At 44.5% G+C, this 12803-nt stretch overlaps 1 protein-coding gene across 3 annotated transcripts in view; it reads right to left on the reverse strand.

Moving 5' to 3' along the window:
• The window catches only part of ARHGEF3 (Rho guanine nucleotide exchange factor 3), a 295300-nt gene that overhangs the window by 56598 nt on the left and 225899 nt on the right, over nucleotides 1-12803 (reverse strand). The window contains exon 1 of one of the 3 annotated variants that reach the window (XM_019724207.2): nucleotides 3767-4012. The exons of the other annotated variants lie outside the window; for them this stretch is intronic. Coding sequence (XP_019579766.1) covers nucleotides 3767-3862 — 96 coding nt within the window. The 5' untranslated portion in view covers nucleotides 3863-4012. Of the gene's footprint in view, nucleotides 1-3766; nucleotides 4013-12803 lie in introns of those variants that run through there. 3 annotated transcript variants of the gene reach the window in all.

The raw sequence follows: 12803 nt of genomic DNA on the forward strand, positions 1-12803 counted from the left end.
TTTACATATCTGTTAAGTTTTGCATGCCCACCCCCCTTTCCTTCTCAGAGATTAACACCCTTCCTTAGATGCCACGAAGTAGACTGGTACTAAACACTGAACTAAATCCATGAGGAAGCATGGCAATGGATCTTGGTTCAGCTGCTGATTTTCTTTATAGTTTTCTGCAAGTCACCTCCCCTCAGTGTCTTTATTCATAAAGTGGGGGGAATAATACGTGTTGTATATTAATCTTACAACATGGTTGGGGTCTTAAGTGAAGCACTAAATGTGGTATTTCGAAAGATTAGAACTCCATCATCTCTAGATAGGTGTCATGCCAGGGCCACCCAAGGTTTCTGGCTGAGTCAAAATCAGAACAGACACTTTTAAAGCACAAGGGCAATAACTACAAATACCACTAACTAAATCTGGCTTAATCTTGACCAACATCTGAGATAGTAAACCTTAAAACCAAAAGTAAGCTGTCCATCAAATTGTCACATATATTCTTAGAAAGAAAATAATAGAAATATCTCTTTGTATTTTCATTAAAAATGAAATGGACTCCAAACTCTGAAGACCTTCTTACCAGGCTATAGCGTCCCTAGCTAACATATCTGGTCATTTGAGACTTCTTTCTTTAAGAGCAAACCTCACCACGGGGAAATACTGAATTTAACTTATAATCAGTGTAATTAGTGAGTGCTAACATCGTTCCTTTTAGTGACTTGATCAGACATCAGAGCACCTAACATGCCTAGAAGGACCAGTCCCTCCTGGCATGGGAAGTGAGCACCCCAAAGCATAAAAACAGAGATCACCTGAACAAAGCTCCATGAATGATCAGAAGAAATAAGTCTAACGATGCTCACGTGATACCATGTTTCTCTGTGAAAATCTTGAGCCACTGAACTGAGCTCCTTAGAGTCCACAGTTCATGATTAGTGCCGGAAGGATCTAGCTGGTTACGGGCATTAAAATTAAACATTTGCAACCAACCCGTACACCCATGTCATAAGAAACATTAGATTAAGAAGCAGTACTACATTACTATCACAATCCATGTAGAATATTTCTAATATTTGAAATAGATACTTTAAAGAAAATAAAATGTAAAACTATATCTTTTTTCTTTCACCAGAAACTATTATTGAAACAAAAAAATTTACAAAGCACTTAAATCTCGAGTAGAAATTTTGTTGTTTGCCTTTAAGAGAAAGTTTATTGTTGCACTTTTGCACTCAAATGTACCTCAATGTACAGGATCAAATGCACATCGGTGACACCCACCCCTTCCCCACCAGCCTTTCCTTAAATGGCTTTCCCTAGCACGCTGGCTGCAAGGACAAAATCAAACGCTAGAAGGCACCTGCCCGAGCAGCACCATGTGCACGGTCCTCCTTACAACACATTCTGAGGGAACAGCATTACATGTCTAAAGGGCACAGGTGCTCTGCTGCAATTGCCTCTGAAGGTCAAAAAGGATTTTGGATACGCCAGTTCTTCTTTTTATTATAACCCCATCCTTTCTGCAAAGAAAATGACTAATCTTAAATTATTTTCATAGCGCTAACAGTCAATACCTCATTTATAAAACAAGTACAGAATCATGTTTCCTCAAAAGGCCAACTAATGTATACTGTTTTTTAAACACAAATACTGATGACACCTGCTGGTAGAAAATATACTTTAGTTATCGGGAACTGCTTATGGAGAAGTGAGGCCTACAAAGTTGGCTGTCTTTGGCACCGATAACGAAACCAGAAAACTGGCCCCCAAACTCGCTTAGGTTTCTTTTGCCAACTTTGCCTGTGGTCGTTATCAGGAAGTGATATGCCACATCAATGAAGCCGGGAGATACACTGCACTGGACACCTCTGCCTCAAGAGGTGTAGCGCGTAAGAGATACCTGTACTTGGATTTAGACACTTAAACAAAATCTTCAGTGGTGATACCTGAAAAATATTTACCAACTATTTCTAAAATTGTTCCTCCCCCATCCTTACTCCTGTACCTGGACAGCTTCATAAAATGAAAATAAGTCACATTTATGTAATCTGGATCTAGCTACCATGAAGAAACTTAATATTTGAAATTTGGCGATCTATTTCTTCCATCACATTTGTGATACACAGATATATTTATATTCTAAGAATAAGAATAAGAAAAGACTAAGCAGAAGAATTTTACCTAAGCATTTAGCCAAACTACTTAAAAACACAGGACTAAGTGATAGCAAGAAGGGACTAGTTAGAGTCCAGAGCTATTCTTACAATTCTTTTCTTTGTTTTCTTTGACCCAATTCAATGTATTAATTAAACTTGGTTATGCTTTGTTTCCTTCCAAAAGGAGTTTGAGGGGCACTAGGCTCACTGCTCTTACAGTTATTAAATTATGAAGTTCCCATCGAAAAATCATTGTATCCATTCCAAGCCTGAACAACCTGAATTCTATGCAGGTGCTCTCCTGTCCACCTAAATAAGAGTCTAAATACCACTAGGGCCATAACACTTCCACAGCTGCTAGGAACAAAAACTCTCTGTGAAGATATACAACTGAGCTGAGGTGTGGGGTGGGACTGGGGGTGAGAAGTTGGTTTGCACTCATCTACAACCTGAGAATGGACTCTTGTCAGCTTGGAGCAGCTCTTGTTAGAGTCAATGAATCTTTGATGCTATCCTCCTGAATATACATAATTCAGTGAGCCAAGTGCACACAGCTGAGCAGACTCAAGGGTGCCAGGGGGGTAGAACCCCCAAGAAGGCTGCGACAAGGCCAGATGCACACCAGCCTCCACACTCTCCCCGGTCCGTGGTTGGGGAGAGTGGAGATCTCTCTCTCCACACATGAATGGCAACGATGAGCTGGGTCCTGTGGGTTCCACTATAGCTTAGTCACAGCAAAACTGCAACTAGGGAAAGCAACCATACTCCTTAAAACCCTGAAAGAAACACGGGGACGTTTTCTCCTCCCGCTGAACCCAACCTTTAAGGCCAGTGAACTCTTTGCCAGAGATATAACACACGGGAGGAAAGGCAGACTAAACACCAACCAGGAGAACTCCCTCACATCACCCACAAGGCACAGGAAAGTTCCCAGAAAGAGAAATGTTCCCCATGTCACAAGACAGCTTCCCACCCCCCTGAGGAGTTTAATTCACTTTCAGGATTCATGTGGGAAGACCTCAGATCATCATTTAGCCCCGAGACCTCCGCTGAATGACACCCACTGGCCACAGGTGACAAGCAGAGGTGCCATGTCCTATCTTTTTGCCAAACAGCTGCAAGGCCAAGCCTGACAGGTGAGATATCCCGAAGGGTCCCCCAAAACTACCACTGCCCCTCTAATCCAGGAAAGAAGAAACCCCGCGCTTAAAGGGTAGCTCTTAGGGTAACTCTTCCCTGATGACTGGGCCTGCTGATACAGTAGGATAAAGCCCCTTTGCCGGGTCTAGACAGAAGATTGACGGTCTAAGAGCGCTGCCAGAGGCAAAAGAGAGAAGGGGGTGAGGGCAGGGCCAAAAAGAGGCTGCTGCTTCCTGGAGGAGAAGATGGATAAGGGCAGAGAAGGTGGCTCATACTTGATCCACAGAGAGGGTAGGGAAGGGAGGCAAGAGACTGAGAGATGGAGACGCGGGAGAGAGTGGGTGAGAGATGGAGAGAAAGAGAGGAATATTCCGAGTGAGAGACGGAAACAGAGAGGCAGTGACAGAGGGAGGGAGCCGAGAGAGGAAGCGATGGAGACAGAGACAGACGACCGAAGAGGTCCAGGTGGAGGTCCGTACCTCGGCGTCCTTGGCCGAACTGCTGGCTGGGGGCACCTCCAGGCTGCTGTTTGCTCTCTTAACCGTGAGGTAGAAGGGGTAATCCTTGGCTACCATGGCGGCAGCCGGGCCTGCCCTTTGGGATGTCACCGCTGACCCGATGCGACCACAAAACTCCCAGGCGAAAGGGGGCCCCAGCTCCGCAGTGCTTGGCGGAGGCGGCGACACGAAGACTGACAGCCGGCTTCTAGTCCGGAGGAACCCTACTCTGGCAATTCGCAAAAGGGGGGTGGAGCCTCGAGCGGGCCCACCCAGCTGGGGTGGAGCGGGGCGCCAGCTCGGTTCCGCCCCGACTCGTCCCGTCCCGGGAGTGCCCAGGTGCCGTCCTGCAAAAACCCGGTAGGGTGGTGAGGGGCGATCCCATAGCGGGACCCCTACCTCCCTCGGGCGCGCGGGACCCCAGTTACGGGGACGCGATTGCGGGGCGCCCGGCCCAGAGGCAGATGCACTCGAACTCTCCAGGGACTCCCTGTGTGGAAGAGGCAGCGCGCAGAGCCGAGGCCTGAGCAAAAGCCGGGCCGAGGGAAACAGCTGGAGAAATGCAAGCATTTTAAAAGCCCACCTTAAGAAGAGGCGGCATTTTGTCTTGCCTTATTCCCAGCCAGTGATCCCCTCACCCCTCACCCACTTTTTTTTCTCCAAACGAACACCACTGGAATAGAGTCTGCAAACAGTAAAATGCGTCCATTTTAAGTGTACAGTTAGTTGAGTGCTCACAAATGTGAACACTTGTGACCACCTCCACAATCAGGACAGGAACTATTTCCTCCACTTCTAGAGAGTTCCCTCAAGCCCTTTCCTCTGACGCCATTTTTAAATATGAAGAGGCTGAGAAGAGGCTGCCTGCCTTTCAGGGCAATCTGACAGCGTCTGTAAGGATAAAGCTATGCTTCAATGACCAAGCTCCATCAGGCCTTACGGGAGAAACACATTGTAAACGAACAATGAGCACATTCGCTGCAGCCCTCTATGGACAGTAAAAAACAAACCCAAACTGGAAACAGCTCGTGTCCATCAGGAGAGAATACTTAAACTCCCCTCACTATAGAACACCATTCAGCAGCAGTTGAAGAGAAGATGGGTCTATGGGTCTGACGTGGAAAGATCTCCAATGTACTAAGTTCAGTTAATAATTACAGAGTAAGCACAGTACAAAACCATTTGCTTTAAAAACACATCTACAAAAGAATACCATACATTTTCTATAGAGCCATGTAGGTAAATACCATTGAAAACCATCCAGAAGGATCCACAGCAAAATCATATTATGAGCTCCCTTGGGGCTGAAGGGAGGCAATCAGTGCCAGAGGGTACCTGGTATAAAAAGATTCAAGGTAGCGGACAAAGGAGATTTGACATTTATAGCTAATGTTCTTAAATTTTTTTATAACATATATTCATGTGTTACTTGAGAAATTAGAAATTAATTTTTAAAGTACTAAAATGATCATTACCTCAGAAGTTATTTTGTAGACTGCACTGTTGAATTTTTCCCCATCCTTATCAAAGACATGGCCATAGCAAGTGGTGGTCTGGGAGATGATGTCTTTGGTTTTGACTTCTTAGGTGTACAGGAGGTAATGGGAAGGGAAATATCTAGTTCCTGTTCAGTGTTCTCTGCTTCTAGCTAAGGCCAGAATCCAAGAATTCCCACTTTCCAGACCGGAAACCTCATGGTACACAACCCTTTCATATCAGGTACCAAACCCGCACACTGGCACAAAATTCACCCACTGCCCTGCCCAACTAGTATAGACAAACTGCCTTGGAAGCAGGGAGAACCTGGCCCAGTTTTGCCAGCCTCACTATTGCCACAAATGTGAAGGAGCCTCCTGAATGAGTGGGTTCCAACCAAGAGTAAAGAGAACACCTGAGTTTTCTCTCTCAACTATATACCCTTAAGTGGGAAAGAAGTGGTCAAAGAAGAGGTCTGGAGTGGGCAAGAGTGCCTCAGGGCCACTGATTTTTCCTACCTCTATTCCCGAACACAACTGTGTCCTTTTAGCCTGAGCTGTGCTGATGGGGTGCTTATACAGGTGCCCCCCACAAACTTGGCCAAGCTTGGTGGGGGAATGTGGCGAAAGCCATCTCCAAGGGCACCCAACCTGGTTAATTCTGCAGCCAGAGCAGGGCCAGGAGGTGGTGACATGCCTACTTAGGGCTCCCTGGCTGCCATGAAGTACCTACAGCTGCTCCTCACTTCCTTCCTCTCCCTGCTTTTCTGGCCCCCACAGGCCCACCATCCCAACTAGAGGACTCTGGCCCCTTGGAGGATGGGCTTTGATCCCTGGTGGAGCTTGCTGGGCCTTGCCTTCCAGTTGGGAAGTGTACTTCCAGCACTCGGTAAAGAAAAGAGTGACAGCCCTGGGACTGGACTCCCTGCAGGATCCTCAGGGCTGAGCAGGAGGTCTGACCCACTATAAGTCCAGTGCAGTAATAAACTCTAAGGGGGAGAGGGGACTTTAGCTTCAAGTTTAAGTACAACTATCATAGAGCAAAGAGAGAGTCTTATTTGGTTGATGAGAAGGCTGCCATGTCCACTTTCTTGGGTTAAAACATTTTTTTTGCCCCTCCTTAGAAGATCTGGGACCATAGAAATCAATCAATACAAATGGTCACACAACATCTGTGCAGTAAACTTAAATCTTTTTCACTATACATGCTAGGTACAGGGAGAAAGGAGAGAGAGGAAAAAGAGGAGGGAGGGAAGGAGGGAGGGAGGGAGGGAGGGAGAAGGGAGAGGGTGCAGGGAAGGAGAGAGATTGCTAGCTAATGGCCAGTAACAATTTAAATAGTGCTGCAAACAAAACAAACATAAGCCCCAAAATGAGTGTGAAAGGAAAAATGGGAATCTGGAGTTCCCTTGGGAGGTCTGATGCTTCCAAGCTTCTCATAACATGACTAGGAGGATTCTGGTGTTTAAGACATATATTCACATAGTTTTGGTACAATAGAGCCTATAAACTGAAGCCGGCAATTTTGGGGTGTACACAAACCAGATATGTGGTCCTTGAGACATTTAAAGGATTTTCAAAGATATTTTTGACCCCATGCAATTTCCACCTTTGTGCCCTGACTTCAGAACTTTCCCAGTGTGCGATAAACTCCCATATTAACAGAATTTGTGTTTCAGCATTTGCCTAGGATTCCAATTAGGGGTGTCTGCGACCAAAAACTTTGCCAGAAGCAGACAGCTCTACAGGAGGGCTTCCAAGCACACCCCTGAGGCCGGTGTCACAGTTGAGGGAAGTGGCCCAACTTTGCAGTGCTGCCCAGCTGATCTGGCCCCAAGGGCCCGGCATTCCCCATCTTGCCTGTGTGTGTGTTTATGGCCTTAGGAAGAACACTGCCCTAACAGTCAGCTTCACTCAAACCTACAGCACAAAGTGCCTTTCAGAACTCGCCTTCGGCCCAACCCGTTATAATCCTATAAAACGCTTCACAGCCAGGCAGTGTTCCTCACTAGCCAGAAGCCTGGAGACTGGAATAAAGAAGTCTGTTCTGCGTTTCCAGGAACAGTGCCAAGAGCAGGGCCTGCATTTTCGCCTGGGCCGAGCGGGGCTCATTTGTGCTGCTGGTGGAAGTGGTGGGTCTCCACATACAAGCCCACCACTGATTATTAGCTCCTTTTAGCTGAGCACACAGCCAGGCATGGCTGGAAGACCATCAATCAATTCCTCAAATCCAATGCCATGACTCTGAGCAGAACAAGCCAGCATAAGCCTAAAACTTAAGAAATTAGAGTGATTGTGACAATCTTCTCAGCCAATGGGACGATGCTTTGTCCTGTCAGCATTATACTTAACATCAGGGTTAGTGCATTCTTCTTTTTCTTAAAGCCTCATGTGTTCATTCATTCATTTGTTCATTCATCCATTCATTCATCGAATACAGAAGAGTGTGTATTACAAATCAGGTGCTGAACTAGCTATATTTCTCCTCTCCTCTTCTCTATCCATTCCTGAACCTCTATGCCAGGAAGGTGTGTAATATACACCTGCTCAAGGAACATGGCTGACCTTAAAACATGGCTGACCTTAAAACATGGCCTTTCAACTGTAACCTCTGCATTGCAGAAGGCGGTCAAGTGACAGCAGCCGATCTTCCGAAGCCCGGCCTCCAGACACACGCAACTTCATCTGCTTCCTTGGCATCTGGAGCCATCTCTTCTGTTCCTGCTCATCTAACATGGGCGTGTAGCTACATGTTGGACACACATGAGTACCAACACCTCTCCCCTGCCATTTGGGAAACATTCCCAGGTAACGACCAAGCTCCCTCTCCTTTTGCAACTTCAGTCTTGATGGGAGAGGGGAGTTAAAAGCCTGGATAAGTTCTGGCAGTGAATTCTGAGTGATCAGGACTATGGTTTACTGCCAGATAGGTAAAAATGGCAGAAATGAAGCACTGATAATATCTAAAAATGATACTAATATTATGACTTTCCCCCTGCCTGGGGATAGGTCCACTAGCTCCAGGCTACATTTATGAAAAAACATCCCTGGGTCGTCTAAAGCTGGAAGACTTCATTCTTGCATTCCCTTAAAGATTTCATTTTCTGGAACAAGTCTGAAAAACCGGTTAAGTGATAGAATCTTTCTCTTCCTCCCAGGATTGTGCTAATCCTGCGCATTGTTAACTATAATGCCAAAATAATCAAGACTTTGTGTTTGGGGGGGAAAAAAAAAGAATGAATATCTGTCTTGCCCTGATATACTACAGGCAGGTGCATTTCCTAGTCTCTGGTTCATTACGGCAGCAATTCTCAACTGGGGTTGATTTTGCCCACAAGGTGACATTTGGCAATGTCTGGATACATTTTTAATTGTCATTGGGGGAGGGTGCTAGTGACATCTAATGGATAGAGGCTTAGGGTGCTGGTAAACATCCTACAATGCACAGGACAGCCACCTCCACAACAAAGAATTACCAGGTCCAAAATGCCAATAATTCCACTACTGAGAAACCCTGTATTAAAGAGAGAGTAGAATTGAAATACGGCATCAGATCTAGGAGAATCTCTTAGTTTTGATCTCAAGGATATTTTCTCTTTAGACCAAGATCATTGATTAATGCCAAATGTGAGTTTAGGTATGGTGGAGCAAAGGAAAAAATTCTTAAGTGCCAAGAAGCCTCAGAATATTGACCTGCCTAGAATCTTTCCCTGATGTCCAAACCTGACTCTTCACTGAATAACAGATTTCACAAAACATGAAGAGGACAAGACAATAAGGAAGAATACGGGAGTAAAGCAGTATGGGAGATGGGGGACAGAAAATTGTCTTACATCGCTTCAGAAACGAAAATGCACTTCAAAAGACCCGTAAATTAAAGATAATACTTCAAGAAGAAACTGGGGAGGGAAGAAAAATGTTTCAAAACTTGGTCTTTCCCAAGACAATCTTTACCACCATATTTAACTGTTTTGGGGTACAGAAATGCAAATTCAGTGATGAAATAAAAACCCCAAAGGGTTCGATTGACCATTTTTTGGATACATACCGGTACTATTTATGGCTGTACAGTGTATGTGACCAGAAACCCGTCTTCACTCCAGATTTTGCAATAAGAATCCTGACATTCTCCAATTTTAGCTGATTGCTATCAACAGGCTTATTTTGCTTAGAGGATGTAAGCCAGCCCTGAGAATACTTTCTGTACAAAGGGTCTTCAAACTCTATGGAAAGTCTGCATGTTTGAGAGCATTTTTATATTTTTTGATCAAGAATTCAATGAATTTGTTATACTCTAAAACTATTTATTCCCTTCAGACTACAGCTAATGTATGCGTTATGTAGGGTTCTTTTTTTTTTATATACTAACCATTGCTTGGAGAAATTGGAATCTAAAATGTATCAGTTCTAGCTTTGGATAGTGGAAGTGTTTTCTCTTCTATTAACTATAAACTCAGCAATCAAAATACCACATTTCATCAAACCTAAGATGTCAAAGACTGTAATATGTGCTACTATTTCATGTACTACCAGGAAGGATAATAAGGTTGCCACTGATATAACACGTGATCAACTATAAGATACATCCCAATGCCAGAGAAGTTGAAATGTGGGGGAAATGGGCATAACAATGAAATATAGCAGTAGGCTGGGCTTGGTTTTGAAAAAATCTCAGCTGGCTGGGATTTGAAAACACACACATTTATAGAAACATGACTTCTGGGAATTCAGGGACAATAATTCCAGAGACCACCTGCAATGAAAGCAACAGAGAAACTTACCAAATCCATAACCCTGGGCCCCACTTTGGGTCCACTGAGTTGGAATCTTTAGCAGTGGCCTCCAGAAATTTGGGTGAGAGTTATCAGCAAGCCCAATAATGAACCTGGGCCCTGTTCTGAAACACTTTGACCACAGAACCTCAGGCCAGAGGTTCCCACGAGTAATTAGCCCAATGGTTGTAGCACCAAACTCCAAAACAGACATGGGGAGATGCTCATTTGTTCATCCAGCACTGAGGAACTATTACATACTAGTCAGCCTGCTATACGCATATGGGTGCATCAGAGATACAATGAAAAAATATGCAAGCCCCCATTTCCAGTAAACTACCAACTAAGCCACCCACCAGGAGATGTGTTCTGGCTCTTGGGACTTGATTTACAATCTGGTATCCAGAGTTCCAATTAAAAACATTCTTATCTTCATAGCCAGGGGACATGACTGTATTTAAGTTTTTAAAAAATTAGCTGTAGCAGTAGAGAATAGGAGGAGGGTAGTTGGCTTGAGATGTTTACTTGAAAAAGACCTGGGGCTGTGGGGAGGCGAGGAGGGGGATAGCGTGTGTAGAAGACCTTAATTACAGAACAAGTTCAACCAGCAGAAACAGATTCCTGGCAAACATGTGCCTCACTCATCTGGTGGTAGCTGATGTGGGCTGGTGCGTGCTAGAGAGCAGCCCATTAGCTGAATGTGTTCCTCCAGCTGTGGGCATCCAACAACACTAGAGAAGGGTTAGGGGGTGCAGGTTTACTGAGCACTTTGGTTAAGTGGGGACTAAGCTACAGGAGCTTCTGCTGTGTTTCATTTTTTTCCATCTCGCATCTAAAACCATGCTCAGCAAACACAGGTCGCACGTACCCACAATTCCGACTGAATCAAAAGCCTTGGCCACAGAGGCTGAAAAAAAGCACCAGCCTCTGGTTCACCAACTTTCATTACTGTGTAATCATTTAGTTCTTTGGCATGATAAGATCACCCACCAGAGAGCTTCCTGGCTAATTCCTGTCATCCAAGGCTGGCCTTGATCCCCAGGCAAGTGGGGGCACAGTGCTGAGTATTTCTCTTTCCCCAATATGCATCTTGCTCATAATGAGCAATTCAAAGTGCCACCGTTCCCTGACCTCAAGCTATAAGGGCATAGGGACCATATATCTCACTCACCACAGTGGCTCCCGTGCTTTCTAATCATGCTGGCATATGGTAGAAAGAGCCATATTTGTTGAAATAAAAATTAAATTGAAATGGGGCTAATCAAAGAACATGTCATGGAGGAGGTAAATCCAGAGAAGAATTTTTACAACGAGGAACAAAAGTTTTTGAGATAGGACCAAGAAATTACATGCAGAATACCACAATGGGCTGTTAAAAGAAATTTTGAAAAGGAGACATGGGTCCCTAATATTTAGCTTCATGAAGAGTCCAAAACTCACCCAAACCACTTGAGAGACAGCTCTTGCTATGGGGCCTTCTTGGGTATTACTGAGAGCTTTCAGTTCCCTCCAGCTTGTTTATACACACACAGCAATTTACTCTAACTCCTGAAGAAGATGGACTTGCTAGGGAGACTGAAACTCGGGTGGCAAAAGGATGCCAAAAGGTTTGTTACCAGAGGTGCGGTGTCACATGCTCACCTGCCCTTTTCCTTCCCTCCAACAGCATTTTCTTTCTTTACCTTCTCTAGGTTTTTGATTCCAGGTTAAGCTCTAGAAAACATTTTTTTTTTTTTAAACATTTTTTTCTTTTCAATTTGCCATGCTCATACTTAGTGCTATTTATACTGAAAATTTCTTCTCTGGTGTTGGGCCCTGAAGAACTGACTTTTAAGGGGGAGGAAAGATTTTTGTCTGGTGCTTCTGCCAGATTAAACATGGTGCTAATCTAAAGTACCCAGGCTGATATGAAATTATGGACCCAAGGACTTTTTTAACCCAAGAAAACTTCTCTGCTGGCTGCTTTACAAAGGGAGGGCCATGCTCTCCATCCTCACCTGGAGTCTTATAAGACAAGCTTTGAGAGCTCATTCTGGTCTAGACACAGCACATGGTAAACAAAACTCATCCGTCAGTGAGTGGGAGGAAGGGAGGGAAGAAGGTAAGAGAGAATTAAAGTTGTAAAGTCAACATCACGTGGCTTCCTCCTTGAACTTTAATAACCCAGTGCTGCCTGCAGGCTCAGAAAAACCAAATGCAATGGGTAGGTATAAGGATTGCTCTGGTGCCAGGAAAATGCAATAAGGCATAACTTTTACAAGGTGAGCAATGAATAAATGCCCTGCAGCAACAAAAAGCTTTTAAGATCTCTGACGTTGGAAGCCAGATGCCTGAAACGTTGGTTCAGTGCATCCAAAATGCACAACAGATAAGACCACCTTCTTCAAGATGAACTCATCTTCTGGGGCAAACAATAGCTGGGGAGCCTGGGTTTTTATGATGGACGGAAGGAGGGGAAGAAGATCAGTATTTTCTTTGCCACAGCAAGAAACATTTTAATGCATGTTAGAGTTTTTCCACATGTTGGGCAAATTTTCTAGAATGTTTTTAAAGGGGAACATTCTGCAGACTCCCTTGGTTTCTGAAAGAGCTATCTTTCTCCCTGGGTCAGGGAGGGATCTTATTCTTGAGAAGATCTGAAACCACCGCTCTTCATTTGGGTTCTGCTGTTATGAAATACAGTGTGGGGCGTTTTGTTATGCTTTACCCCCAGAAGTGTTAAAGGAAGTGCCTGTCACCAACGCTCAAAAATAAAAATGAAAATGATGCAAA

The sequence above is a fragment of the Rhinolophus sinicus genome, linkage group LG10 (genome assembly GCF_036562045.2).
Source record: "Rhinolophus sinicus isolate RSC01 linkage group LG10, ASM3656204v1, whole genome shotgun sequence".
NCBI classification, from domain to species: Eukaryota; Metazoa; Chordata; class Mammalia; order Chiroptera; family Rhinolophidae; genus Rhinolophus; species Rhinolophus sinicus.